The sequence below is a fragment of the Laetiporus sulphureus genome (genome assembly GCF_001632365.1).
Source record: "Laetiporus sulphureus 93-53 unplaced genomic scaffold LAESUscaffold_64, whole genome shotgun sequence".
In the NCBI taxonomy this organism is placed as follows: domain Eukaryota; kingdom Fungi; phylum Basidiomycota; class Agaricomycetes; order Polyporales; family Laetiporaceae; genus Laetiporus; species Laetiporus sulphureus.
In genome coordinates this window covers 129,525-154,868 of record NW_024468573.1, presented here as the reverse complement: position 1 = coordinate 154,868, position 25,344 = coordinate 129,525, and the positions used below count along the sequence as shown (strand labels likewise).

Here is a 25,344-nt window from a genome sequence, read left to right as displayed (position 1 = left end):
GTCTCAGGGCGCAGAGTGTCCAGCATACTGTGTCAGAGGTCCTTCGGGAGTTGAAACGGGGTGAACGTTTGGGCGCATGACATCACTTCGAGGGGCATCATTTCGAGTGCTGCTAGGCGCTGCACACGCGGCACGCCTGCTTCGTGGTGCGCAATCGCACGTCGGCAGCCTCTGCATGCTTCACCATCTCTCTTCCTATCTGACTCCATGAGCTGTTTACACCCGCCACTCTTCAAGCCGGCTCACCCGCTCGTGCGCGTGGTAACACGCTCTGAGCTTCCTGCGCAATTACTGCGAGCTTCGAGAGAAGCTCTACAGGGTCTGGCCGGTGAAAAGGGGGTGACAGACTTGCGAACTCCTTTATGGGCAGCGATCCGGTGCCTGGGCACAGTGACACCATACGACGTGTACCAGTTTTCATGTAGTCCCAAGTCCCACCTCTGCTGATCGTTTATCTGACCAACGCCGCCGTCTGTACAGCTGAAATAGAGAGCAGTGCACCTCAACCCTTTCAGCAGGTACAGGATCTGGTCAGTTGATAGCGACCGATCGAGGGATCGACGTGGAAGTCTACCAATGAACGATTGAATCTGTCGTGCCTCCGAGCTCCGAACTCCATACCGTATATGTTCAGAATTGATGATTCCATAATAGCGTCTTATACTGTTCCTCATGGCTTGGGAGGATGCTTCAGGAATCGGGAGACTTGCAGTGAGGCTCGGAAGCACTGGATCCAGCTGGGACGCTTTATTGAACCTTGACGGTGATGGCCACAATGAACGCGACCCAACCATCGTGACGTGGTATTCGCAATGCCGTTGCTTGGGAATACTCGACCGAAGACGATTAAAGCCAGCTCAATTTGGCATCGATGTCGGCGTTCGAAGGACCGACGGTCCACGCAGATTGCCTCTGAGATCGAGCTACTTACGCGCAGAGAGCGGAAATGGTGACGGAGATCTTATGGACAGTAAGTAGATCGATTATGCCATCCGAGTCGGAGGTCGCTGACCTAGGTGAGCAGTCGCTAGGATAGATCCCGCGAACCGCCGCCTCGGCTATGAAAACCCGGAACATCAGATTCGCTTGTATGAACGGATCGAACCATGCATAACGAACAACGGCCACGATCGTCCACGAGCCCTCACGCGCACGCTGCAAGCAGCTCTGTGTCTGCACAACGGAAGACAATGGCATGTGAGATCGTGGCAAAGACAAGCGAGGCGATGGATGATACGCGGTATCATTGCACGGTAACAATGTCGCACGGTGACACCGAAGGTTATGCCCGTGATCTGTACGTCAAGTAGTCCCAGCTGATCCCTTTCCGGTCCGATGCACGTCTCCGGGACGTGGATGATGGTCCCAATACGCGCGTACGTTCGGACCCGCTTGAGGGGATCAAGAGGATGGCGATAACAGCGATCTCGCCTTCAATCAACGCGAACGGGCGGGTGTGCCGCCGCACGCTACTACCCAAATATCCTCACTCTCACCACAAGCCCATCCTCTCCACAAATCACGGTCATTGCTGCCAGTAACCATCGACCCGCCAGCATCGACGCCCACAAAATAGAGCTAGAAAACTCACGTTCTTGCTGCCCTGCCTCTCAGAGAACCCAGTGCCATCACAGTGTGCATGTACTTCTTTTCGTGACAACCAAAGCGATGTTAGTGACCAAGACCCGAAAGCGCGATGCACTGCGAGGGGAGGGAGGTGGTTGAACGGGACGGCTCGGGCAGATGTTTGCAGCTGTTGTCCAACAGCCTCTGTAAGTTTCCGTTTACGGTGCGTTCACTACATCATTACGTAATCCTCAAAGGCAGAACGGTGATGGGCCCTGAATACAGCGACTTCGTGAAGCAGTAATGCTTGTAAGTGAGCTTCGAGACGCACCTTAAGTAATGATTGTCATGTACAACCACAGCTCTTTCCGCATCCCCACCCATGCATGCTCCTCGCCGTCGCCTGTCCAAGTTCAAGCAGCGCTGGAAGACCTCGTCATTCTCATGACAGTCACTGCAACCATGTCAGATAGCAGTGCGTCGGTAGTACGAATGAAGTACTTGCATTGTGCGTTTATAGAGAAGTACTGCTGCATGGGATAGACCTGGTGTTCACGTGGAGAATGGTCCAATCTTGTCGATGAAGAAAGGACAAGGCGGTCGATTTTGATCAGAGGCCGACGAAACGGACCGGCTAATGGGTGGCTTTTTGACACTCGGTGAGTTGGATAGTCTGATGCTGGATTCCTTGCAACGTTGAATGTCCCGACCATGCGTCCATACCGATGGCGACACTGTTCGGCGTTCGCAGGCCGAGCACGTTGATCAGCCAGACAAGTGACAAAGGCGGACGCCTCAACTCTGTGGAAGTAGCAGCAAAGGGATTTAGGCATCCTCACCGCTCCGCGAACCGAGTCCTCTGCGTCGAAATAAGGGGTAAAATTGCCACTCGCGGAAACTTCGGCGGGTGGCGACGACGACAACGAGCTACTTGGCGACGCTCTGGATGCTGAATGTCTTGCGATGGCTCTGAGAATCACGGAAGTGGCATACCACCTCTCCAAACGATATCCGTTCCAAACGCGGCGGGACAAGCAAGTTGAGCACAAAGGCATGAAGCGGAGATCTCAATCGGTAGGCCATCTCTAATAGGGTCTAGGAGCTCAGGTTAGTGAAGTGCGCTCATGAAGGAAGACAGGTTTCCGCGTGGTAGCATGGCGCGTCACACAGTCGACAATGCAACGGTGGTCTTCGCAGCAGACCTGTTGTGGCAGCGGTACCGCGGATCCAGGCAGGGCCGTCCCACGACAAAGACCATCAGATGGAACACGTGTCTCCTCCTTGGCTCTATGACTAAGGTGAAGAGTAAGTGGCGGCGGCGACGGTCAATAGAGAGACCATTTCGCTTTTCTCACGCGGAACCATCCTGTAGCGTGGTGGTGGCAAGCTCGTGTTGTCCACTCGTTGATCACACCATCGAGATGTCGCCCCAGAACTACAGGCAACACGGACAGCTGTTACGAAAGGTCCGAGCGGCACATTTGAGGTCCAGCTGCTGGGCCGCCCGCAAGATCAGACTCCCGGTGGCCAAATATCAGCCTTTTCCTTGTTGGGAGTTCCAAGCACCGTGTCCTGCGCGACGCGTTCAAAAGAAGACGCGTCTCAGCCACAGGCAATTGTATTTGCTTCCGGATGATTCGTGGTTGCTTAGCGGGTGAATGTTCCTCGAAATTCTTCGCAAGGTTCCGAGGCCAGTGGCCGATTGCGGTGGCTCGAATTTCGCCCATTATGGTAGCTGTATCCCGAAGCACTGCGACCCGGAATGTATTGACTTTCGTGATGGAATTCCTCGCGGACTTGGAAGATGGACGAGAGGCTATGATTGGCGACCGACCGAGTGTCCGTCGGGGTATATAACTTCAAGGGTCCCACATCCGTCTCCCCAGCTTCGTCGCCCCAGTCACCACCGCATCAAGCATCTCATCCTTACCTCCTCGTCTACAATGTCTGGATACGACTTCACCGCTGCAGATCTCCCTCGACTTTCTCCAAGCTCCTCACTTAGTGACGAAAGTCGGCTGACTCCCGATATTCAAAATGTAAGTTTTTGTGGCCATTGGTAACGGCTATAAATATATCTAAGCTGTTTCCTTGCAAAGCCTCTGGACATGCATCAAAATACTACGGAGCCATTAGTCGACGCAGACGATTTCGCTCACCCGCTTCTTACGGGCACACCAGACTTCTTCCCTTGGTACGACGATGAGCTAACACCGTCATCTTCCTGCATCGAGCCCAAGGCCATCGGACCGTCCTCTGCTGATGATTCCGATGCATGGTTGACGTATCCTTATTTCGCCGATACCGGAAGCTTCGACTATCTCGGAACTGGATTGCCATCAACGTTCCCATCTCAACGCAATTATGCTCTCGAAACGAGCATTCTCGCCAGCATGGATTTGCCCGCCGCTCCTTGTGCGTCGTTATTTCTAGCCGCATTTATCCTCATCTCACAGGTTGATATGCCACACACAGTGTCGCCAGAGTGGGGTTGGCTGCCTCTTACCAGAACTAGTCGCCCCATTGATGTGCCACCCGCAGCACCGCGTACGGTCCAAACCGGCTCTGATTCCGTCGCCCATCCGTTGCCACCAATGCCACAGGATCTCTCCTTGTCTTATCCCTGGGATGAGTCTCCCTTCACGCAGGAGCATTCATACATTCCTTGCTACGGACTCGACTCGGTTCCCGTATCGCCTGGTACTACTTACCCTCCTACCGGCTCCGGCATTCCTCCCACGGCGTATACGACCCCAGGCTTTCCCACAGGCATTGCAGGAAGCTGGCCTAGCGGACCCACCTCTTCATCCTCCAATGTATCATCTCCAGATGCTGGGCCATCGTCGTCCAGCATGGCGCCGCGCTACAGTCCTGCGCCTCAACTCCCCAATAACTTGCTTCTGGCCCCTGTGGAATATAACTTTGACTTCACCCAACCCTTGGACTCCCCAGCTTACCCGTCTGCGCCGACACTCTTGCAGATTCAGGCGCAAAATACCGCAGAGTCTGACGCTGTCCAGCCCAGGCCTGCAAAGAGGCGGCGCTCGCTTCCTCTCGTCCCGGCAGGGTCTAGCTCAAAGGCAAGTTCGTCGTGCGGTCGTTCGAACAAGACAGAACAATTTGTTCGGCGACGTCGGAGCGAGGCGTTGGCGGCCAAGATTGGCACGCCGGTAACGTCTCGTAAGCGGAAGCACAGAGAGGAGAATGATGAAAATGAGCCACCGGTCTCCCATGGTCAGCAGGCGGATGAAGGGGAATTAGTGAGCACTCCACTCCATTCTCAGAGGCGTATCATTGACCATCTATTTCAAAGGTTCTATGGGATCTCTTCCGGAAGAAGGAGGTCCAACTCGACCGCAAGCTGCACTGCCGGTTCAGGGCGCAGGGGTGTCGGTGGACGTTCGACGGTGTGAGGGACCTCAAGCGGCACGAAGAGGATCGATCACACCGTGATGACCGGAAGGCGATGGGGTGCACCCCGCTCCTTCTGTATCACTGCCCGTGGACCGATTGCGACTTTTCAAGCCGGAGAGATTACTGTCTCAAATCACATTGGAAGGCTCTTACGAGGGGTTGCGTGAAGCATTTGATCGAGGACCCGCGTTGGCCATACGAGTCGCTTGAAGATCTCCACCAGCATCTACGTGAGCATCCCGCATACTTTCAATGTCCTGAATTCTAGGACAAGTAGCCAGCATCGAATGTGTGACGGCATGCTGCGCTCTCCTCTATCATTCTCATTCTACCTCTCTGTCTGACTTTAAGAAGGCATCACTGTACTATCTACAGCTTCCACTTTCCCATTCCTCATCATATATTGCTGCATCTTTCGCAACTTCCTGGGACCTGTACTAATCTCTTCTTCGTCCACTGCTTCATCATGGATTGCATTTGTAACGTTCAATGTATCGCACAACTTGTATATCTGATAACCTACAAAATAGAAATTGTTCATTGTCGCCTGAAGCGTCGTACTAAAATAGAAGCTGACGAAGATTCGCGCGGAGTCCGAATCACTTCCTTGTCCCGCTGACGGCGGAAGACTCCCGATATCTTGGTGTGCAACATAACATTAATTTGTCGTTAATCGCTAGACATCCGACGTCCTTACCGAAGTGCTCTAGGCATGCAGCTCAAACGTCGAGCAACCACTACACTAAATATATATGTACATAATTACCATATCCGTGAAGCACATCTTGGATGCCTCAACAGTCACACCATGAGGACGGTGGGCAGAGGAGGGGATGTGTCGTGTCAACCGCGCAACACGAGAACCTATAACCCTACGAAATGACTCACTAGATACCTTGGGCCTCGGTATGCCAACAAATTCCATTGCACAGCAATTTGCGCTCGACATCTTCATGCTCGACTGCCTTAGGATGTTGGTCCCTCGATGCAGCACCTTCGAAGGAGTAGGAAGGAGTCCCGAAATGTAGGTGTGCCAAGAGTTCGGTGCGGTCATCGGAAGCCGCGAGATACACGTTACCTTCATCTAAAGTGTATCGATACTACAAGTCAATTGCATATCGGCCCAACGCACTGGCAACTGTTGACTTGAATGTTATTTATGACCATATGGCAATCGAATATCCCAATGTGATCTGCGAGCATCGGCCATCCTGTATTGCATCTGCTCCTGGGTCATACTGGCACTTCACTGCCAATCGTCGGTGCAGCGAAGTACTAGACAGCTCATCGGACGTCGTAGCGCGAGAAGGAGTTAGTCGCCCGTGAAAGGCAATGCAGTGGAGGCACTGTGGAGGCTCCCGAGCAACAACTGTAAATACGTTTCGTGGCAGTGATTGATTCTTTCGACGAGCCTTACTGTGCAGTGCAATGGCTGATCAATCGATCAACGCACTGTCGATTGCTATTGAATAGTGCACTCTACCAATTGTACGAAGTTAGATATGGAGCGTGAAAACAGGATCATAGGAAGTGGCAATGCATGACCAGATTTGACTTGACGTCTGAGCAGTGCTAGTGAATAGTAGACAACTGCACGCAGCTATCATACAAGGGCCATCATAGCACCAAGTCACACCCGGTAAACCCAAATGTCCGGAAAGGTATGTTACATTGAGACCCCGCTGAGCAGCGATGAGCAAAATGAGTTGCGCAATAATATCCTGCATCGAGTGAGAGGTCTCACCAAATTCGAGCGACCTCCTCCTCATCGCCAGCTAGAATTGCAGCACGCATTCGCTTTGCTTTCTGCCAGATAGCGGTATCTTCGAACTCCTCCCCGTCTGCGATAGATTCCCATTCCTTTCTCTCCTCATCTTGTGTACAGACGGCGGGTACAAGGTAGAGCTTGTCATTCAGCTGCATGATTATGTTCGCAGTCGTACACCACTTCCGGGCAGTGAATCCTACGCCCGTATTGTGCATCAATAGTGCTATCTTCTGCAGCGTGGGGTGCCTTCTAGCGAGCATACTTGTTGAGATCACCTGAATGGTGCCGTTGGACTCATCCAAGGGAACCATGAGGTACTTGAGGGACGTCAGTTGCCTGATTAGCGTGACATATCCCCAAGAGGAGCAATTGCCAGCTACGCGCAAATGCGTCACTGAAGAAAGCAACGTGCCGACTCTGTGGCCACTCGAACAGAACTTCGCGTCGAAGATCGTGAGTGTCCGAACGGTGAACGGCGCTGGCTTCTCGGGCAGGTGCTCACAAGCATCGCATGCTTCGAGGAACTGCAGTGGAACGCATAGGTTGCGCACCGTGGACCATAGCCAGGAGGTTCTGGCTGCGATGCTGTCGGATATGGTAGGTGGCGGTGACTTGTCTAGCCACACGTTCTGAACATATGGCCTAAGATGGGACGGAAAATTGGTGAGGTCGCGAGTATCTGTGATGGAAAAGAGTGTGTTGTAGAGACGCGGCAGTGCAATCTGTCTTGCCCACGAACAGACTTGAGAGAGGGCGCGAGCGGTGTGGTGATCTCTGACTGCCTCCTCTACGATCTGCATAAGTAACTCCACGGGTAGGGCACGCTGGTGATGCTTTGGTACGGCATATATCACGACAGATACATGATGAATATCTGGATCGCAGCTGCTCGACTGTCTGGGCGTGTACAAGAGCGTTGCGGAAGACGGCTCAGGCTCGGAAGTGTTGCGTCGTGGCAGGTCGTGGCAATCTGAGTGCGAGCGCCTGATTAATAACGCCCGGTCTGTGGCGAGCGCAGTTTCCCGTCTTCCTTCACAACGCATCAAGCTTTTGTTGAACGAAGTACCCCATTTGTGGACGCTATACATGTTGCTCATTTGTTGCTCAATGATACATGGAAAATATCCTGCCTTCGTGTAGGACATTCGGGCAAAAGAGCAGCGCCATGACCGACTGACTGGAGACAGAGAAGGGTCGCTCGAATGCTTAGGGAAGCCAGGGAAGTCATTTTACAAGCTCAATTAGATGGATGCGCCTGCACGTGTTCGGTGTCAACGGATCCTTTTTGTGCCAGACACTATAACGAGAGGACTTCCGCTTGTATGACACGAAAACTTACCGTCAAGTCCCTCTCTTTGGGAGCTCGCACAAGCCAGAGGAACAATGGAGTCTGTCGGCGATTTGAGCCGAGTCGTATTGACGACGTATGCCATCTCTTGTCACGAGAGCCGATCGGAAGGAACAAATTTGGGACGCAACAGACTGACAGAAAAGATGTGCGGTATAGGTTTTTAACACATTCCATTAAACGTCTTCGAATGTGCTGTCCAATTCCTTGTAAAAGCGGTTTCTGACTACCCAAGGCGTGTCGTACCACATCCGCTTCTGCAGCACGAGATACTCAACAACAGGCTTCGGATCCTGTTTGTACAACAGAGTGCCCTTCTTGGAGTATCCTTCCACACTCTACAACAGAGGAGCATTGGGTCGTGAAGAATCATCGAGAGTCAATGCAGAAAGCACACACCTGCAGAGTGTCAAACTTGACCAGAACCTGCACAACGAGAGGACTCAATTTGTTTGGAGTCGTTCCAAAATGCCCATGGCGCGATCGAATGCTAAGGACACGACAGGGCGAGCGTTCTCCGTGGAACTTCCACACATACACACGCGATGGATCCTGGGAACGGGCGAGCCTGAGATAGTCTTTCTCCATCTCGTCAACAGCCAAGCGTTTAATCGTCTTCTCGTCCCGACTGAAACACCAATGATCAGCCAGTCACTGCAGAATAAACGCCGCTACTAACTTGGCGACAGCTTCATTCAATTTGACATACGTGTCGAGTGCCGCTTGACGAATCGGTGCGATCCATGCTGAGTCGCGAGTCGACTGTGCACAGAATATCTGCGGGTTCCATGGTCTTTTTCGTTCAATAAAGCCCTTATAGCTCGCCATCTGTGCCATGCTGAGGAGAGACACGGCCGAAAAGATCAGAAGCGGTGCAGTCAGATACACATGCGGCGCACCTTTGAGCATTCCTGAACCAATTACGCATAGTCTTCAGAGTAGCATATATGTGGTCAGAGATTTTTGCATCCTCCTTAGGCGACTTCAGGCTTGGGATATGCAAGTCTTAGAGCTTTTCCAGTCAAATGGTACTGTCTTCAAGGTGAAGAGACGAGACAGTGACGCCACACTTACCCAACAGCTTCGCATAACTTCCATAGATGTCTGCAGGGAGCCTGGAGGCCATATATTTCATGGTCTCGATGTCATGTACATTTTCCTCTTCGGTCCTATCCTTTTTTTGCTGGCGCTTGCCTATCCTCAAAGCATAGCATCGGCGCTGATTAAGGAGCAGGCCGGAAAGCAATGGTCGTTGCAAGCTACTGCTGCGGGCCGGCAAGCTACGGAGGGCAAAGCTGCTGCATCTGTGCGAGACGAGCGAGGACATTGAGAATTTTGAGACAACGTACGCCGTCGCCGCCCTCGATATCCGACAGCGGTAGATGCCGAATATGTCACGTGCTTTTCCGGATTTCTATCGGACTGTTGCGCGTCCTCGACGGCAGGCACCAGCAAATCCGTGCACTTCAATTGCAACCACCACCATCTCCTCGCATCTCTCTAGCTTGAACAATGGCGGTACGTAAAGCTTGATGTATCCCAAGTTACACGGAAAACTGTGCTGACTCCGTGTTTTCAAGCGTCAATCTCGCTCTCGTTCCGCTCCTCGTCCTGCCCAGAGCCGTAGTGCCCATACCGCGGCAGCGCCCTTCCCTGGCCATGCTGCTACTCCAGTGCACCATGCTCCGCCAGTTCCTGCTGCAGCGAAGGCACCCGCTAAGGAGCCCGGTATGCTTTCGCAAATGGCCGCCACTGCAGGTTCCGTTGCAGTAGGTTCGACCATCGGCCATGGTCTCTCGCACATGCTCTTCGGCGGCTCCTCCGCGGCACCGGCTCCTGAGGCACAGGCACTCCCAGCACAGGAGGCACAGACGTACGCACAGACTTACCAGAGCCAGGGTATTAGCTGCGAGATTCAGGCGAAGGGTGAGTAGCCTACATTTGCTCTTATCGGTTGGCCGACTTCATGACTAATTCGTCTCTTCTCAGATTTCACGAAGTGCCTCGAGAAGGCGGATCTGCCATCGTGCACATGGTATCTTGAGCAGCTCAAGGCTGTGAGTATCTCTCACACACCCGTCTCCGCGACCCCAGCTGACGTGCATCTTTATTCTCCTCAGTGCCAGGCAGCTGCTGCTCCTTACTGATGGACTCCCTTTTAACCATTATTCGTAGGATTATCAACTCGTTGTAATGCTATCGGGTCATTGGTCTTAGTCGCAATACATAGAATCTGCTGCATTGCTCGTTACATGACGAGCCGTGCTTTCCCAGCCGTGAGTGACTTCTTGGGCGTCCGGGAGTGTGTAGCTTCTTTCCAATTGGATGAGATCAAGATGGCAAGTGATCGTTCAACTCGCCGTTGGATGCGGCCAGCATGACATTGCGCGTGGTAACCATGGTTAGTGATATGCGATGTCATTAGGATTGTCTGCCTTCCATCTTTGCTTACGCATCATTGATCGTATATCGTTGACTTGCCTATTCGACAACCACGAGCGGCTTTGCGACCTTGCAATGTGCATCCCCATTTTTTTTCGTTGCGCGTTCATTTTACGCGTAATTCACATTAAGGTCTGCTTCTGTGCATTCTGTCACCCATTACGAAATGCGGAAGCTGCATTACTACATGGCATGGTTGACGCGGAGACCAGGACAATAGTTTGTAATTTCGCACCTCAAGAAGCCACCGGGGTAGTAAGCGAATGCGATGGCGCTTCGCCTCGTGACTGCCCTATGATTACACGCCTACGCACCGGATGCGAAGTAGTGCGGTTGAACTTCAACCGTAACCTTCTGGAACCATCAGCAAAGATCGCATTGCTCCTCAGAGCTAATCTACGTTCCTGTAGGATGTAAGCCGCGGCTGAGGACGCCTAAGGTAGTGTGAGAGAATCGCATGAACCGCCGGCACTTGGCTGCAAGAATCAGCGGGGTTTCACAGTTGCCATCATCTCGACCCTTCTCTACCCTTAAGATCTCCTTGGTGATCTTCGGGATTTCTGACGGACGTCGAACGGGAGCCAATCGCCGTCTCAACCAGGCCTTCCACCCATCGCGGTCCCTATCATAGCCAATCATAACCTTTTCCGAGGACGCTGTGATCCTGACCCGCTTCTCCGGGCAATGCGATCAGCGAGGGAAGGAAGCACGGAGGACCTAGGTGTCTTGACGATGATAGCTCCCACTGAATATAAGGCCTGCCGTACAGTATGTTGATCTGGCTCTTCCGCCGCCTTCTCGTTTGTTCCCTTTCCATAGCTTTCCACGGCCTGCCCTGACCCGTCCTCTATGTTTGCTGCATGAGACCCTCGATTGCTGACCGCACTGAAAGATGAATGCCCACCGACCTCGCCCTGACAGCGTTGGAAGACGCCCCGGCCCCATGGAGCCTGGTCGAGCTTTTCCACGATTGCGTTCTAATAGCCTCGGGCAGAGCTCGAGGCCTGCAGACTCCAACGCTGCCAGTGCTCCTCTGCGTTCGCGCCTTGATAGCTTCTTGTCACATAAGAAATCGGGCAGTAAGCCCACCGCACCGTCAAGTTATGTTCCCGTTGACGCACCGACGGAGCCTGTGTATCCTCATTCTACGATCTTTCGGTGAGCTGTATATTCAACTCGGAAGCTAAATACCTACCGCATCTACTTACCTGCTTCCGAATATCAGCGATTCTAGCCAGATGGAACTACACGTTCGAAGCCCCTCCGTCAAAATGACTCGGCCGCCAGGCTATGAAGTTGCTCGGTCTTTGCCCACATACGACCATCACAACAAGGTCCATGGGACAATCATGTTCGATCCATCGTTGTATACTGCTTCTGGGCGGTTGACCATCACGGTTGGTATGCTTATCACATGTGAGGCACTTTGCTGATCAGGACGTTCAGTTGGAGGGAGCGTTTGTCTTCATCGCTCCTCCAGCGATCACCTCACTGTTAGCGCCAATGGCAAACACTTCTAGTATGCACCGGCATGTCTTCTTGCACTCGACTCACACGATCCCTATGGACGGCACTATTGAAGCGCGTCGCTCGACTTCATCTCTTCGAGAGTCCCTTCGAGAGTCCCTTCGAGACACAATAACCACCAGCGTACGGTCCCGCAGGAGAGAACGTCGGCCCGGCCAATCAAACGCCAGTAAGGGGGCTCTTCGGCCCTTCCCATTCACCTTTGATGTACCGACGCCAACAAGACGTGGCGAAGAGCTGCCGCCTACGTTCCGTTCAGTCGCCGAAGGCCTTGGTGGTATACGGGGACGAGCTTTCGTCGAGCGATCGGAGGTCACATACAAGCTGATCGCAACATGGGACAGCAACACTGGGAGTGATCAGATATCGTAAGTCAGAATCTGCTTCTTGCCACAGATGAGATATTGAGGACTGCACATGTGCAGAGTCGAGGCACCAATCGTTTTCGAGCCCGACGCCGACTTTGAGTCTCTAGATGGGCGAGAACTGCAGCCTGAATCGTGGGCGGAGGTTCAGCTGCGGTCAGACAGACCGTTGCCATTCACCTGTGTGGTAAGCAGTTAGTCCATGACCCCGCAAGCAAGTAGCACTAATCTTGTTCTTCAGGCCGCGCTACCAGATATGCCTTCTTTTCCGCGCTCAGCGTCCATCCCGTACTACGTCGTATTCACGACAAAACCTCGGTCTGCGACGCTTGCGCGAGAAATCGTGCTAGATGCGACGATCACCGTAGCACTCGTCCGACAGGTCAACATCGACGTTGCCCCTGGTTCTCCATCGTCTTCTTCAGCATCTCCCGTCTCGCCGTCGTCTTCGAATACTTCTATCGAGGAGGCATCTGCCTTCATCCTCACGCACAAAACCAATATCATGAAGAGAATGGTCAATAGTGCGCCCCCAATTCTCTCGCGACGACAGCCAAAGCCTCCACCGCCCCTCAATGTGAACAAGCCGCTTCCTGAGATAGCTCCTGAGGGATACTCAAACACACGTACCATTCTCATGGACATATATGCGGGCTTTCCGAAGCGTCCCCGTCTTCGTATGGATCCGGGCCAGCAGCATCCGTCCTTGACAGCTCACACGCAACTACCGGACGGCCTGTACAAATCGAAGCTGCAGCTCAACAAGGAGATGATGCCATCAATCGAGTGGGGAGATTTGAGTGTAAAGGTGAGTATTGCGCTGCTACTTCTGGAGGCTGCTTCTGACGGGGAATGTCGCAGTACTTCCTGGATGTCTCGGTTCTCTTCGGCTCAGATGAGTTGAGAGCTCGCATTCCGATTCGTGTTCTATAAAGGATCAATCATTCACGTTCCAGCAAGAACTCTCACAATTTTCATCACGAACATCTATGATTTACTTGCATCTGCTCGTCATGCTCGAGGGTTTGCTGGTTAGGCCCGTTCCGTTCTCTGCTGCATGTCGTTATGTTATCAGATAGTATTCAAACATACATACTTAGTCGCTTCTTGTTGACCACGCAATTTGTCCTACATACCTTATCAATATCTCGAAATCCAAAGCAATACACCTCATGAAGTTGGCTTCTGATTGAGGTGCGCGTAGAGCGGTCTAGGGAGCGCGGTTGTGGCGTCCAGCGTCTGATCACGTGGGACGCGTTAACCTGTGGCAACTTGGACTGAAGCTTTGCTGCAGTCCCCACAACAGCATACATCCACCTTGACCGTGCAATCTTAGAGGCCTTTTTTTCCACTTGTGAAACATGGAAGAGAATCCTACAGCTTGTTGGAAAGCTGTGCAAGACGGAGATCTCTTTTATACGCGGCACCAAATCTACTCGATTCCCGGAAAGCTACCCGATGTCAGTGATCTCCATTGTCGCTGGCTGCCGCTATGCAGTGCCAATAGATACCTGGGGAGTATTCTATACAACGTAATGAATGATCTGATGTGCGTGCCATGCAGCAATCATGCGCGATACGACGGAGGTGGTCGCGTTAGGCAGTGAGACATCTTTATTCGGCAAGTCGCAGATTCAAGTCTTTTCCTCAGCTGGAGAGCCACTGCTGGTCTTCAGTGTGGTCATCTTCATTAGCTTGAGGGAGATATGTCTGCTGACGTTCTCGCAATCTAGTAGGGCCAGCGGAAGATCGTTAGGTTTGGCTGGACTGGCGATGAGTCGTTGGTCGTACTCAACGAAGAAGGCGTATATCGCCTTTAAGACTTTCAGGACGACTATCAACAGTATCCCCTCGGTGCGGAGGCTGGCGGTCTTTATTCTCGGCGCGCGGGTACATGAGAGTGACGCTGTGGCTTTGACGGGCTCATTGACTCTCTTGGAAGTAAATGACTGGGAAGGTGGCAAGCTACTCACGCTTGTGAACTCAGATATGCCTGTTTCTCTGCCCTATTTTCTTACTGAATATGCGGAAGGCCTTTCCCAGCTGCTGCACTCATGGGTTGTCATCCTGCCCGACCGCACAATATCACGGCACGTCGAGGTTCTACTCTCACTTGACGCGTCAATATACAACGTGGACAATCTCGAGAGCATCGACCAGCGGGTCTGTCGTGGTCGGTTCACACATGTATCTCCCTCTCCAAACGGCAAGTCGCTTGCGCTGCACACGTATTCCGGGCTGAGTTCGGGTGGTCGCCATGGCTTTCCAGCGGAGCCTCGCAAAACTAGGTACAATGAACGTCCCTGGTGCAGATGGCCACGTCAGACAGGTTGGATCGTGCGGGAATGATGCTGTGCTAGTGACATGGGACTCGCTTGCTTTGCTCGTTGGACCATTCGGTGACGCATTATAGTCTGTTGATGATTTGTGATTGTCAATCATTCACTGAACTCCCGCACAGATACTTTTATTCAGGACCGATGTTTGCCATCACTGAGACTGACGGTGCGCGGATCGCGGGACCGGATAGCTGCGGCTCCATACAGAAAGTCTCGCGAAAGTAGCCTCTCTTACGATGGAGGCATCATGGTGACCACCGCCCACCAGCGTCTTCTCTCTCTGTGTTTCGGCTCGAGTCGATCGCTCCATCTGCCATTCTGTGTAACGCATGGGAGGATTTCACACTTTGGTCACCAAAGGCGGACGAGAACATCAGGAATGTTCGCCCCGAGTTGGACGTTGCTGTCAATGAATGCATTGACGCTGCCGGCCGGGAGTGGGAGTCGTTCTGTCAAAGGCGGCTGTTGAACGTGAGGTCCAATTGTACTGTCCATCAGATGATACTCATCAAATGATCATCAGGCGGCAAAATTTAGACTGGGATTTTTTGAATTTGTATGACCCCTCGGATTTCGTTCAGATGGGGCAAACTCTCAAAGTACTCAATGCTGTGCGCTTTATGAAATCGGTATACCCATAACTTATGCTCGGTACGTATCACTCCTCAGTGATGATGTTACAAAAGCTCACGCCAATAGATATATCAAAGTCGGTCCATATCACCTGATCAATCGCCTAACAGCCCGCAACCCTGCGTGTACTTGATCTTCCTACCTCATCGTATCTATCGTTCAAAACTGATGCAGTGTTCATGCGTTGGGCCTGTGCAAAGATCATGCGGTCAAAGCCGACTGCCACAGATTCGGGGAGGGACGCAGAATCAGATGGTGATGATGCTGTTTGCCGTTCCCTTCTGAAGAAGTTTGAGAAGCTCGGCGGAGGTGATGTTAGCTACGCCGACATCGCGAAGCGCGCATGGGGAGTGAGGCGAGCACATTTAACCACGAAGGTAAGTATTTTCCGCTGACATGATCTTCCTTGATGAAAGATCTCCCTTACAGCTTCTAGATGACGAGCCTCGAGCGTCCGATCAGGTCCTGCTGCTGCTCAGCGTGAAAGAAGACCGCTTGCTCTGACAAAGGCTGTCGAACGTGGATCCTTCTCCATCTGCAAAAGATATTGGCACTTGGCTCGTTCTTCCAGCTCTTCCAGCTTATTGAACAGGGCGGACCGCAACTCACGCCAGTAATCAAGTTGCTTCAAATCTATGCACGTGCGTAAAGCAGGGTCATGCTCCATGACTTCTACTGTTCGGATGATCGGCACATCGAGAGCGTTGTTCTCCGTCTCGAGGAAGCCGCAACAATGGTGATCGGTGGCGTTAACTTTTGTTCTCACTGACAGTCACAACTCATAATCCTTTACGATCCTAGTTCGAGGATCTCATCCAACAAGGCAGCACGGAAGTGCTTCTCTGAGGGTAAGGAACGTGGTTTCCAAGCAAAGGTATGTCATAATGACGGCCAACTTTCGATGACAGTTCTGATTGCGGGCAGGCTAGATGATGGATGAATATATAGGCTGTTGACAGCGCAGCAGCAGCTCAAGAAGGAGACTGATGGGAAGATCGCTTTCTTTGGCTCAAGCATAAACGAGACAATTCGGTCATGTCTCGTCAATGGCGTGGTGAAGAGGACGGACAAACTGAAGTCAGAGCTCAAGGTACCGGATAAACGATACGTCATGGCTTGCTTCCTTGCGCCAAGACGTGGGTAACCGAATTCTGCCTCAGCTTCTGGTATGTGAAGCTTCAAGCCCTTACAGCAGTACGAGACTTCGAGTCTCTTGACGCATTTCCGCGATCGAAGTGGAGCCCTATCGGCTATCGAAGCATTTATCCGCCATCTGGTCGGACAAGGAATATTCCAAATTTGAGGCTCTTACTCACGTTGCGCCATGCGACGCGCGCAGACGCGTAGATCTATACGTGCTCTGCGGCGATGGAAGATGGCAGAGAAGGAGTGTAAAGACAGAGGCGACAAAGGAAAGTTGGAGTACGTTCGTTCGTTCTCTCCGGCCTTCATCCACATATCATGGCCCTTTCTTCCAGGCAGTTGAGGAAGTCATGTCTCAACGCCTTCATTGCAAGGGAGTTGGATCAGATTGCAGCGTCACGCGATGAAATGACGTTCGTCTCCTTTCTTGTCGGCTGTGTACGCTTCCGTTCCAGGAGTACACGAGTCGCGTAACCAGCATTGCTTATCTATGACTCATTTTGTGCAATCTATCGCGGATTGTTTTTACCAGCGGAATCGGATATCTGCAGAGACAATTGAATGAGTGTCATCGCGTGGCTGTTTGACTGAGTCTCTTATACTCTGCTGTGCCCTCTGCGCTCAACCTTGGAGAAGAAGATAACAGGGAAACTACTGCTAATTAGTCTGAGAGGATTACGGATGTGCATTTGCTTTACCCAGGCTACTGCTCCCACTGCGGTCGAAATGCTGGTTCTTTCCATCTTGTCATCTTTATCGCCGCCATCCGGGTCATGACTCGGGTCATCGAAAGAATACGAGAAAAGAACTTCTCTTGCGACACGGTATTGGTCCACGTACTATGTTCGTTCTCAAGCGGGATTATGGAATCGATTGTCAGCGCCATCCCGCGCGACGTTGTAATCTATTTCATACGAGCGTCATCTCGTCGATTGTTTCATGGAAGTCGGCATGTTTGCATTGTGGGAGCCCGGAATACACTGATGGAAACACCAAGGTGTGAGCACAGCTACATTTGCATATAACATCTGCCGAGTACTGACCGAAAGATCCCTCCTTGTTACGCAAATCATGAAGCTTCCATTTCGTCGCACCACATCGCGGCCCTCGCCGAACATAGATGGCCGCTCCCTCATCAGTACGCGCGACCTACAGCAACAAGTCATACCTCTCGACACGTTGGTTCCTGTTATCGGCTCCAACTGACCGACGCCGCATTACCGCACTCATCTTCGCCTTCACGCTCACCAAAATAATGCGTAGTCCCACTGTCCGGTCCTGTCGTCAACGAGTTTCGAGCCGTCGCCCATCCCGATCCTTCCGCTGTTCCTTGCTGTGCTTGCTCAATAGGAATTAGATGCCCATGACGATCACCTGAGCCCTAGAAGAACTCATTGTGACGTTGATGCAATTCCACTGGATATCAACGAGGGCTACGATCCCGGCGTAAACGATTCTACACGAGCACTGAGCGGCACGCATCCCTCCAGTCATGACATCCTCGAAGAGGAATATGCCCATCAGTCAAGCATCGCCGCTAGTAAAATCAAATGCCAAGCCAATAAAGTAGCAGAAATCATGGCTGCGACGTTAAGTACTCAACTTGTCAAGGTGGGGCATGCGCGGGGTGTTATTGGCGGCGTGGCGCGGGACAGCGACACGGTCACGTGAAGCGTGCCTCGCGCATGTGATGCGATTCGTGGCGCACCCAAGCTTCCAACTTTGGGCTCGTCTTCCTAGCTGTCTGGTCGGGCTGGCTGTTGCTTCATCAACTCTGCGGAACGTTCTCAGCTTTTTTATAATCAGCGTCGGTACATCTTGAAGAATAAATATAACCGCTCTCTCGAACCATTTCGGCCTACAGAAGCAGGAGAGAAGATCCACCCGGCCGGGCTACATTTGTCTACAACTTGTTGACAAGCGTCCGCGAGTCGCGACCAATTCCAGTGCCGGCGTAGGAACTGCCGTGCGAATACTGAGAAATCTCGCTCTTCCCGCAATGTCCTGCTATCTGTGGTCCGCGTCAAGGAGAGAGACAAGGCGTCTATTCAAGCCACAACATGTACGTGTTACGGTTCCGCGCGCACTACAAAGGGGATATGCGACGTCTCCTCGGACGTGGCTGCAATCCAACTCGCGAGTGTCGACTGTTTTTGGTGCCCTGATTGCACTCGGTGTCGCATCCACCGCATTCGGGATGTAGGTCTCATACATTGCGCCAAGTGTGGAGGCTCAGACTCACTTGCCTTAAAAAGATACAAATTCTACCAGATGTTCACGATGTGGCCTAAAGAGTTGCGCGCGGACCTGCGAGCAGGAATCAAAGCAAAGTATCAGGGGAATTACAAGCTGAGCGAGCAATATTTGCGCAAGTGCGTGCCCGTACCTTACTTCTACCTTCTCTCGACCAACCAAGCATTTCCACGGCAGAGCATACGATAAGGCTCTCTCCCTCCCACTCTCCGTATTCTCCCCTGCGCCGCACCTCAAGCTCTCAGGCCTCGCCATCGCGCTTGCCTCCGTGATCGAGGATGACGACCGGCCCCAGCCCGCATATGAAGTCTACGTCGACGCGCTTGCGCGGATCCAGTCCGCCAAGGAGTCCCTGACGGGCCGTGAGCGCATGCGTGCGGTCGCGCTCGCGTCGAAACTCGGCGAGATGGCGGAGACATACCAGCTGCCGGTCGCGGAGGAGGAGCGCTGGCTGACGTGGGCGGTGGAGGAGCTGCTGCACATCGTGAGGGATGAAGGTGGGAACGGGACGCTCGCAGTGGAGGGTATGGAGGGGAAGGGGGAACACGAAGGACAGGAGAAGGAACCGGTAATGCTTGCGGAACTGGATCTGCCGCCGTGGGTGACAAAAACTGACCTTGGTGCACCACTGGAGGCGCTAGGCAGGTTCTATTCAAGGGGAGGGAACGTTGAGTACGTGTCTACGACATTTATCTGTTCCCGTGTCATTCACCTCATGACGGACCAGATATGCAGTTCCTCTATACCTCCAGGCAATCAGCATCCTTGTTCCACCGACATCGTCCAAGAGGTCCTCGACAATAGAGGAGCGTTGTCGAGGTCAGTTGGTGCCTAGCCTTGACAATGCCATGGACCCTCACTCTTCCTTGCAGGCGCGCAGCTTATGAACAACCTCGCCGAGCTCGCTATTCGTGATGAGCCCACCGCTACAAAGCGGAAGCAAGCCGAGGCGTGGGCTCGACAGGGACTGGCGACAATTGAGAAGACGAAGGCCTCTGCCAGAGGCGATGAGGAAGGGCTCATGCTGTGCGAAGAAGCATTGGCTGCTGTCCTGTTCAACCTCGGATCGCTACTAGAGGTACAAGATGGTGCTCCGATCGAGATCTTAGCATACTCATCGACTATCACTATAGATGGATGGTGATGTCAAACAATCCAAGGAACTATACAAGCAGAGTCTCGAACAAGCAAGGAACATCAAAATGCGTGAAGGCGTCATAGAGGCACAGGCTGCCCTCCGCCGACTCGACCGCGTTAGCAAGCGGAGCGCCGACACTGCTATGGGTACACAGCCAGTCACCTCGCAATGAATACATGGACACCGTTCCACCATACCACTATCCCAAGAAACGCAGTTGGCACATAGATACAGCGTGTGAAATAAGTAGGGGCCACATCGCGCCCGGTCACGACTCGTCCGGCACCTCCTCCACCCGTGCGGTTCGGCTGTGTGGACGGGAGCTGCCTGACTCGGGGGAGTCGACGACTGAACCATCGGCAGGCGCCTTGCCCTTGCCCTTCTCCTTCTCCTTCTCCTTCTCGATATGCCGCTTTTTCCCCTTCTTTTTCGGCAGATCCCACTCCCATAGTGGAATAAAGGATTCAACCTGCGCGAAGAAGAGTGGTTAGTTCGGTGGGCGGGAATGTGGGAGGGGAATAGGCGGTGGAGCATAGGGTACTCACGAATCCCACATCTGCAAATAGCTTTGGGAATATCCAGATACCGGGACTGGCGACGATGATAGTAATGATGTAGAATACCAGCCGCACAATGGCGAGCGCAATGAACAGCCCTGCGATCCCGAGCACGCCCATGCTGAGGTACGACACGCCCATGCGCATGATGGGCGGCCACAGAGGGAACATGACACCGGCGAGCATGACGGCGACCATTACGACGCCGCCAACGTATGTTGTCCACTGGGCCCCTTCATAGAACCAGGCATAGTAGTGCGCAGGCTGCAATGCCTGCGACGGCGTGATGCTGAGCATGCGGGGCGAGCTGGATGAGGAGGACGGGTTGCCGCGTTCGACGCGAAGGAAAAAGGCGAAAGGAAGGATGGACTGGAGGACTTTGACGGCATCTTCTTCGGACTTGATTGGGGGTACATTTTTCAACTTGGAGTATGCCGGGGAAGTGAGTGCCTTGACCGCTGCTTTGCCTGGTCGTCATGAAGAAGTCAGCGAACACTGGGCCACCCGGAACGAATCAGTCAGCCACGCACCTTTGAAGTAGTCTATCCGCTTTCCGTTGAGGATCCCGACGCGTATTTTGATTCCTGCTTTGCTATTACGAAGAAAATTGACGACATTCCGGATGTCTTGCGGCGCCTTTGCCTGCTGCTCCATGATAGCACGTCTTCACACTTCACAGATGATGCTGGAGATGGATGAGCCGTCTTGCAAGCCAAACCAGAAAGACGGGGTCACCGACAAGTATCGGATAGCACTGGGTAGCTTGGTTGAAGCGAGATGGAGGAAGAGAACACGCCGAAGGAGGCTGGAGAACGTTTTGCTGGCGCAAGGCTGACCAGGTGTGCATGGCTGGCACGATCTGCTCGAGGACGTGTCAGGATGCTTAGTCAGCAGATCTTATCTGCTGGGATCGGCGGATCATTCTCTCGGCTACTCTCGGAGAGGCGACACGGACTTTGCCGGCTTCATAATTGACCGGGATTTCCGCCAACATTTCAGCATTTAGTTTCCGAAAGTAGTGGCGGATCGCTTACAATGTATATTGTTTGCTGTTGTTGTGCAACGGCCTTGAAGACATTGCCTTTTCTGACGAAGACCTCTGCGAGCACCTGGGTGGCTTTTGTTCGCCATGGCAGCCCTTCAGGCCATCAAACAATTCCGCAAGCGAGAGCTGGCAAGCCTGCTGGCTTCCAGTTCAGTGTCCAGCAGTGCACCATTCAAGGCTCCAAATCCTTTCCTGCCACACAAAAACCCGGACACTGGGCGATGGGCTCCGGCGAAATACTCTCTTCGTCGCCAGGTGGAGCTGGTCAAGCACGCACGAGACAGTAATACCCTTCATCTTCTGCCGCCAGGTCCGAAGCTCGCCCCAAAGATGATTGCTGCGGCCGTGGAAGCGCAAGCTCTACGATCGGAGTGGGAGTCCGCACTGCGGAACGAATCGTGGGCGAAGGACGTGGACTGGGAGGGCGAGTTCAAGGAGAAGGAGGTTCCTGGTGCTGATGTGGGGAATACACTGTATGCGGGAAGATGGAGGATGTTCAAGGGCCACAAGCACGAGCGGATGAAGCCGAAGAGGCAGGAGACGACGAAACGATTGATGGCGGGCATGGAGGCACGCATCGAGCGTTTCAGGAGCGTAAGTGTTGCATCATGTACCTTGCCTTGTGCGAAAGTCTTAATTGGCTCGGTGACTTCTTCATCCCTCAATAGACATACCGCCGGAAGACACCCAGTCCACTCAGCCCTATCCGGAACTCGAGCTACACCAAGCTACCGTTCTAGTATATGTGCTAAGCCATCTATTCCTTCAGTCAGCCACGATGAATGTGGATTATATCTATTCACATGATATTCTCGTTGTTCAATACGATGCTCGCGAAAGGTCAAGTCCGCCTGCAGGTTGCATTGTTCTATGCGTGAAATTCTGTGATTCCCTCCATATGTGGCTTCGTGTTGTTGCATATGATAGAGAGCTTGACATGTTGGCGTGTTTTTCTGTGGCGGTGTGTTAATCTTGCCTCCAACAACATTCGGAGGTGTCTATTTACCTATACTTGTATCACTTACTTCCCAACCGGAAGGCCATCCATGGTGAGCTTCTTCCATCAATGCACGTTATACGCTTGAACGCGACTAAAGCACTAGTTTGCTCTCACCAAATTCAGTACCCCTTTGCTAATGGCCGAAGCAGCAGGTACGTGCCATTGTTGCACCACTTTATCTATCCTGACTTTTTCTCCGTTCGCTGGCAGAGTGTAGGCGGACACGCGGAACCGAAGAGCCCGACGTTGAGGCTCACATGATCTGCTTCGTACCAGCGGATCAACGCTCAATTCTATGATATGGGTGTTGAGTGAGTTTCTCAATGCTCATAGATCAAAATGCTCCACAGGCGGACTTACGCTGGACGCAGACGATTGACTTTGTTAGAGACATCATCTTGAATGGCGCATCACTAATGTTTCAAATCGCCACCGCACTACGGTCGCAGACCAAGCAGAGCATTGAGTTCCTATAGTCCATGTTGGGTCGTCCGCAGTCATTCTACTCGCTTCGACAGTTTCAACAATGACGTCTGGTGTCTGAATAAGTTAAATCCATATGGACGGTCGTATACCTTCGCGGCTGTAGCGAAAGGGTATCTGTAGTAAGTCACATTTGTCCTGGCTTGTTAGGATAGTCGATGTCGCTAGATAGGCGCAGCTGAAGCAAGACGTCTCGGCCTGGAGTCAAGCCCGATGCTTCCTCGGCTCCTACGTATCGACTCTCCATTCAAGAATGGCTGTTCGGTCCTGCTATCACTGCGGCATCAACCGAAGGGCATAACGCGGTCCGGTACAAGGGATAAAACCCTCGTCTCCTGCAGTCTTTGCCATTGGTGTTGGCTGCTAAACTAGCTCCTCAGTGTTGGCTGCTGGCCACCATGGCAGTTAGAAGCTCCCATGACCACCCGAATCCTCCAGACAAACCCACGACTGCCAACAACTCTGCTGCGACCACGCCGTTGATTCCCGGTGCATTTTTCATGCCCCGCAATATATGGTTCCTGAAGATGGACAATCTGCTTTCCGCGACCGCTCTTCCTCATTGCTATGTCCTCCTTGTCGTAGGCAGTGAGTTGGCTCCATTTGACATGATATCCGGCACTCATGTTGCTGGAATCAGCGCCGTCATATGCCGACCTTACGCCTCTCCTTCTCTCTGGACACTACGCGCACTCGCTTGTCATCGTTGCGACCGACCAGCCGCCCGAGGTTCCCCACATCGTCATCCCCGCGCTGCGTATCCTACACCTCTCCAGCCCTTTGACTACCGAGAATGCAGACGCTATGCGCTTTGTCAGCATATTGGGATGGGCTGAGCGAGTTGCCCACGATTGGCGCAAGTACGGCGGTTCCGGCATACTCGAACTGTCCGAAGAGGACGAATTCCACCCGCCTAACGACTCGGTGGGGCCATCCGGCCACGGTGTCAACCGCTTGTCGTCAGCATCCCATGGTTCCGCTGCCAATCAGGCTCAACGTCTGTCCACCGCTCAAGCAGGCAACAAGCGGCCTTTTGATGCGCTCATCAACTTTCTCCCAGGCCAGATTTCCGATAATGCGCTTCTTAGGCAGACCATTCTCATCACGTCCTTAAGCCGGCCTTTCCTCAACGTTTCTGCATCGGGCTTTTCGCTCTATGATGAGGTGTATCAGAAATTGAGAGCGGTCTTTGGGTCGCTACGCGTATCGCGCAGCGGAAGGCGTGCATCGACGGACCTTCCCCGCACGCATGTCGAGGCTCTGTTCAGTTCAAGGCCATCTGCGGCGCGTCCGCTCGGTTCCACTGCACGGCCGCATCTGATCCACCTCCTGCCGCGTTCCTCGGCTCAGTACCCGCAGGCGAGCATGAAGATCGTCGAGAGCATGGAGACCTTCCTATCAGCATTCACGTTCGCCGTCACCCTCGACGCAGGTACAGACTCTCGTTCCCCTGACACTCTTAACAACGTCAGACCGTACATCATGTACTCGTCCACCTTCGGCACCGCGCTCGACTGTGCTCTGTCCTACCCTGGCTCTGACACGGGGCATCAGAACGACGCGTGGGGATGTGAATGGACCGTGGCCGATGTCGTGCTCTCTGGTGCGTTGGACGGCGCAACGAACATGCCTGGATCGCCTGTCGAGGGACCTTCGTGGGTTTCCGGCTCAGAGGATATTGTCCTCGTGCCATCCTCCGGCCATATTCCTGCGTCTGCGCTCGCGATCCCGAGACGCGTTTCTGCATACCATGTCGCCCCTGTGCGCATAGACGGAGAGACGCACAACGCCGTTCATCCACGCACGGAGAAAGAGCGTCCAAAGAGCAAAGCGTCTTCCTATACAACCTCATATGGGCATTCGCTTGTCGAGTTTCCTCCGCCCTCATTCCACGAAGAGAGCATGCACGTACGCGAAGAGGTTCTCGTGGATCCCGCGCCCAAGGAGCCGGTCCCCACGGAGATTGAGGAGGCTCCCAAGACATCTGTTCTGCCGGTCATCGTAGAAGACCTGAAGGGCTTGCCGGGAAACCTCATACCACGGCGCGTCTCTGTGAAGAAGGGTCGTCCTTTGATGTGCGGTTGGAGAGATGGCGGTACCTGGCGATTCGGAGGAAAGGGCAAGGAGGCGTTAAAGACCACCTCAGCGTAAAGGAATCAATGATTGTGACCAGTCTGGATGCGGTTCCCGACTTTGCTGTTACGACACGCTATGACCTATGAAGATACTCTCCTAACGTGTACTTAGATCTCACGATTTTGAATGACGGCCTATTCTCGTTTTCATCTGGTGGCGCGTACTATGATGCTGTTTCTCAGTTGAA

The 25,344-nt window shown here is 53.0% G+C and overlaps 12 protein-coding genes across 12 annotated transcripts; 8 read left to right on the top strand and 4 right to left on the bottom strand.

Moving 5' to 3' along the window:
- Positions 1-39: 39 nt before the first annotated feature.
- On the bottom strand, positions 40-1,031 carry LAESUDRAFT_491595 (uncharacterized protein). The gene is made up of 3 exons (XM_040902665.1): positions 1,013-1,031; positions 622-960; positions 40-570 (listed from the first exon to the last, which is right to left on the bottom strand). Exons 2-3 carry the CDS (start codon positions 792-794, stop codon positions 243-245), a joined length of 501 nt encoding a protein of 166 aa, XP_040758990.1. The 5' UTR covers positions 795-960; positions 1,013-1,031; the 3' UTR covers positions 40-242.
- A 1,285-nt stretch (positions 1,032-2,316) lies between these two features.
- On the top strand, positions 2,317-3,200 carry LAESUDRAFT_731483 (uncharacterized protein). The gene is given in 5 exon segments (XM_040910053.1): positions 2,317-2,530; positions 2,620-2,640; positions 2,697-2,871; positions 2,939-3,153; positions 3,170-3,200. 3 exon segments carry the CDS (start codon positions 2,620-2,622, stop codon positions 3,049-3,051), a joined length of 309 nt encoding a protein of 102 aa, XP_040758989.1. The 5' UTR covers positions 2,317-2,530; the 3' UTR covers positions 3,052-3,153; positions 3,170-3,200.
- LAESUDRAFT_491531 (uncharacterized protein) lies at positions 2,952-5,383 on the top strand. Its single transcript, XM_040902664.1, has 4 exons — positions 2,952-3,605; positions 3,666-3,981; positions 4,042-4,826; positions 4,880-5,383. Exons 1-4 carry the CDS (start codon positions 3,225-3,227, stop codon positions 5,246-5,248), a joined length of 1,851 nt encoding a protein of 616 aa, XP_040758988.1. The 5' UTR covers positions 2,952-3,224; the 3' UTR covers positions 5,249-5,383.
- A 1,017-nt stretch (positions 5,384-6,400) lies between these two features.
- Positions 6,401-7,701, bottom strand: LAESUDRAFT_816047 (uncharacterized protein). The gene is made up of 2 exons (XM_040914741.1): positions 6,725-7,701; positions 6,401-6,662 (listed from the first exon to the last, which is right to left on the bottom strand). The coding sequence occupies exons 1-2, from the start codon at positions 7,546-7,548 to the stop codon at positions 6,647-6,649; spliced, it is 840 nt and encodes a 279-aa protein (XP_040758987.1). The 5' UTR covers positions 7,549-7,701; the 3' UTR covers positions 6,401-6,646.
- Positions 7,702-8,272: 571 nt separating this feature from the next.
- Positions 8,273-9,423, bottom strand: LAESUDRAFT_664429 (uncharacterized protein; the record flags this gene model as incomplete). The annotated part of the gene is made up of 5 exons (XM_040905125.1): positions 8,273-8,434; positions 8,496-8,724; positions 8,776-8,934; positions 8,996-9,101; positions 9,171-9,423. 5 exons carry the CDS (start codon positions 9,421-9,423, stop codon positions 8,273-8,275), a joined length of 909 nt encoding a protein of 302 aa, XP_040758986.1.
- Positions 9,424-9,826: 403 nt separating this feature from the next.
- On the top strand, positions 9,827-10,243 carry LAESUDRAFT_664373 (uncharacterized protein; the record flags this gene model as incomplete). The annotated part of the gene is made up of 3 exons (XM_040905117.1): positions 9,827-10,022; positions 10,086-10,153; positions 10,217-10,243. The coding sequence occupies 3 exons, from the start codon at positions 9,827-9,829 to the stop codon at positions 10,241-10,243; spliced, it is 291 nt and encodes a 96-aa protein (XP_040758985.1).
- A 982-nt stretch (positions 10,244-11,225) lies between these two features.
- LAESUDRAFT_687030 (uncharacterized protein) lies at positions 11,226-13,613 on the top strand. Its single transcript, XM_040905943.1, has 6 exons — positions 11,226-11,696; positions 11,764-11,935; positions 11,985-12,433; positions 12,491-12,617; positions 12,672-13,238; positions 13,292-13,613. The coding sequence occupies exons 1-6, from the start codon at positions 11,431-11,433 to the stop codon at positions 13,361-13,363; spliced, it is 1,653 nt and encodes a 550-aa protein (XP_040758984.1). The 5' UTR covers positions 11,226-11,430; the 3' UTR covers positions 13,364-13,613.
- A 178-nt stretch (positions 13,614-13,791) lies between these two features.
- On the top strand, positions 13,792-17,132 carry LAESUDRAFT_739275 (uncharacterized protein; the record flags this gene model as incomplete). Its single annotated transcript, XM_040910991.1, is given in 21 exon segments — positions 13,792-13,906; positions 13,995-14,110; positions 14,167-14,235; positions 14,260-14,273; positions 14,293-14,425; positions 14,474-14,658; positions 14,705-14,829; positions 14,906-14,990; positions 15,012-15,245; positions 15,293-15,398; positions 15,513-15,779; positions 15,832-15,882; positions 15,947-16,023; positions 16,057-16,138; positions 16,175-16,280; positions 16,362-16,542; positions 16,563-16,596; positions 16,689-16,757; positions 16,778-16,824; positions 16,881-16,958; positions 17,078-17,132. The coding sequence occupies 21 exon segments, from the start codon at positions 13,792-13,794 to the stop codon at positions 17,130-17,132; spliced, it is 2,229 nt and encodes a 742-aa protein (XP_040758983.1).
- Positions 17,133-18,544: 1,412 nt separating this feature from the next.
- Positions 18,545-20,108, top strand: LAESUDRAFT_664358 (uncharacterized protein; the record flags this gene model as incomplete). Its single annotated transcript, XM_040905115.1, has 6 exons — positions 18,545-18,744; positions 18,801-18,917; positions 18,976-19,470; positions 19,526-19,617; positions 19,671-19,876; positions 19,932-20,108. 6 exons carry the CDS (start codon positions 18,545-18,547, stop codon positions 20,106-20,108), a joined length of 1,287 nt encoding a protein of 428 aa, XP_040758982.1.
- A 220-nt stretch (positions 20,109-20,328) lies between these two features.
- Positions 20,329-21,171, bottom strand: LAESUDRAFT_731474 (translocation protein). The gene is made up of 2 exons (XM_040910052.1): positions 21,024-21,171; positions 20,329-20,960 (listed from the first exon to the last, which is right to left on the bottom strand). Exons 1-2 carry the CDS (start codon positions 21,145-21,147, stop codon positions 20,401-20,403), a joined length of 684 nt encoding a protein of 227 aa, XP_040758981.1. The 5' UTR covers positions 21,148-21,171; the 3' UTR covers positions 20,329-20,400.
- Positions 21,172-21,569: 398 nt separating this feature from the next.
- Positions 21,570-22,573, top strand: LAESUDRAFT_687022 (uncharacterized protein). The gene is made up of 2 exons (XM_040905942.1): positions 21,570-22,132; positions 22,207-22,573. The coding sequence occupies exons 1-2, from the start codon at positions 21,623-21,625 to the stop codon at positions 22,276-22,278; spliced, it is 582 nt and encodes a 193-aa protein (XP_040758980.1). The 5' UTR covers positions 21,570-21,622; the 3' UTR covers positions 22,279-22,573.
- A 948-nt stretch (positions 22,574-23,521) lies between these two features.
- On the top strand, positions 23,522-25,172 carry LAESUDRAFT_664410 (uncharacterized protein; the record flags this gene model as incomplete). The annotated part of the gene is made up of 2 exons (XM_040905122.1): positions 23,522-23,609; positions 23,662-25,172. The coding sequence occupies 2 exons, from the start codon at positions 23,522-23,524 to the stop codon at positions 25,170-25,172; spliced, it is 1,599 nt and encodes a 532-aa protein (XP_040758979.1).
- Between the last annotated feature and the right edge of the window lie 172 nt (positions 25,173-25,344).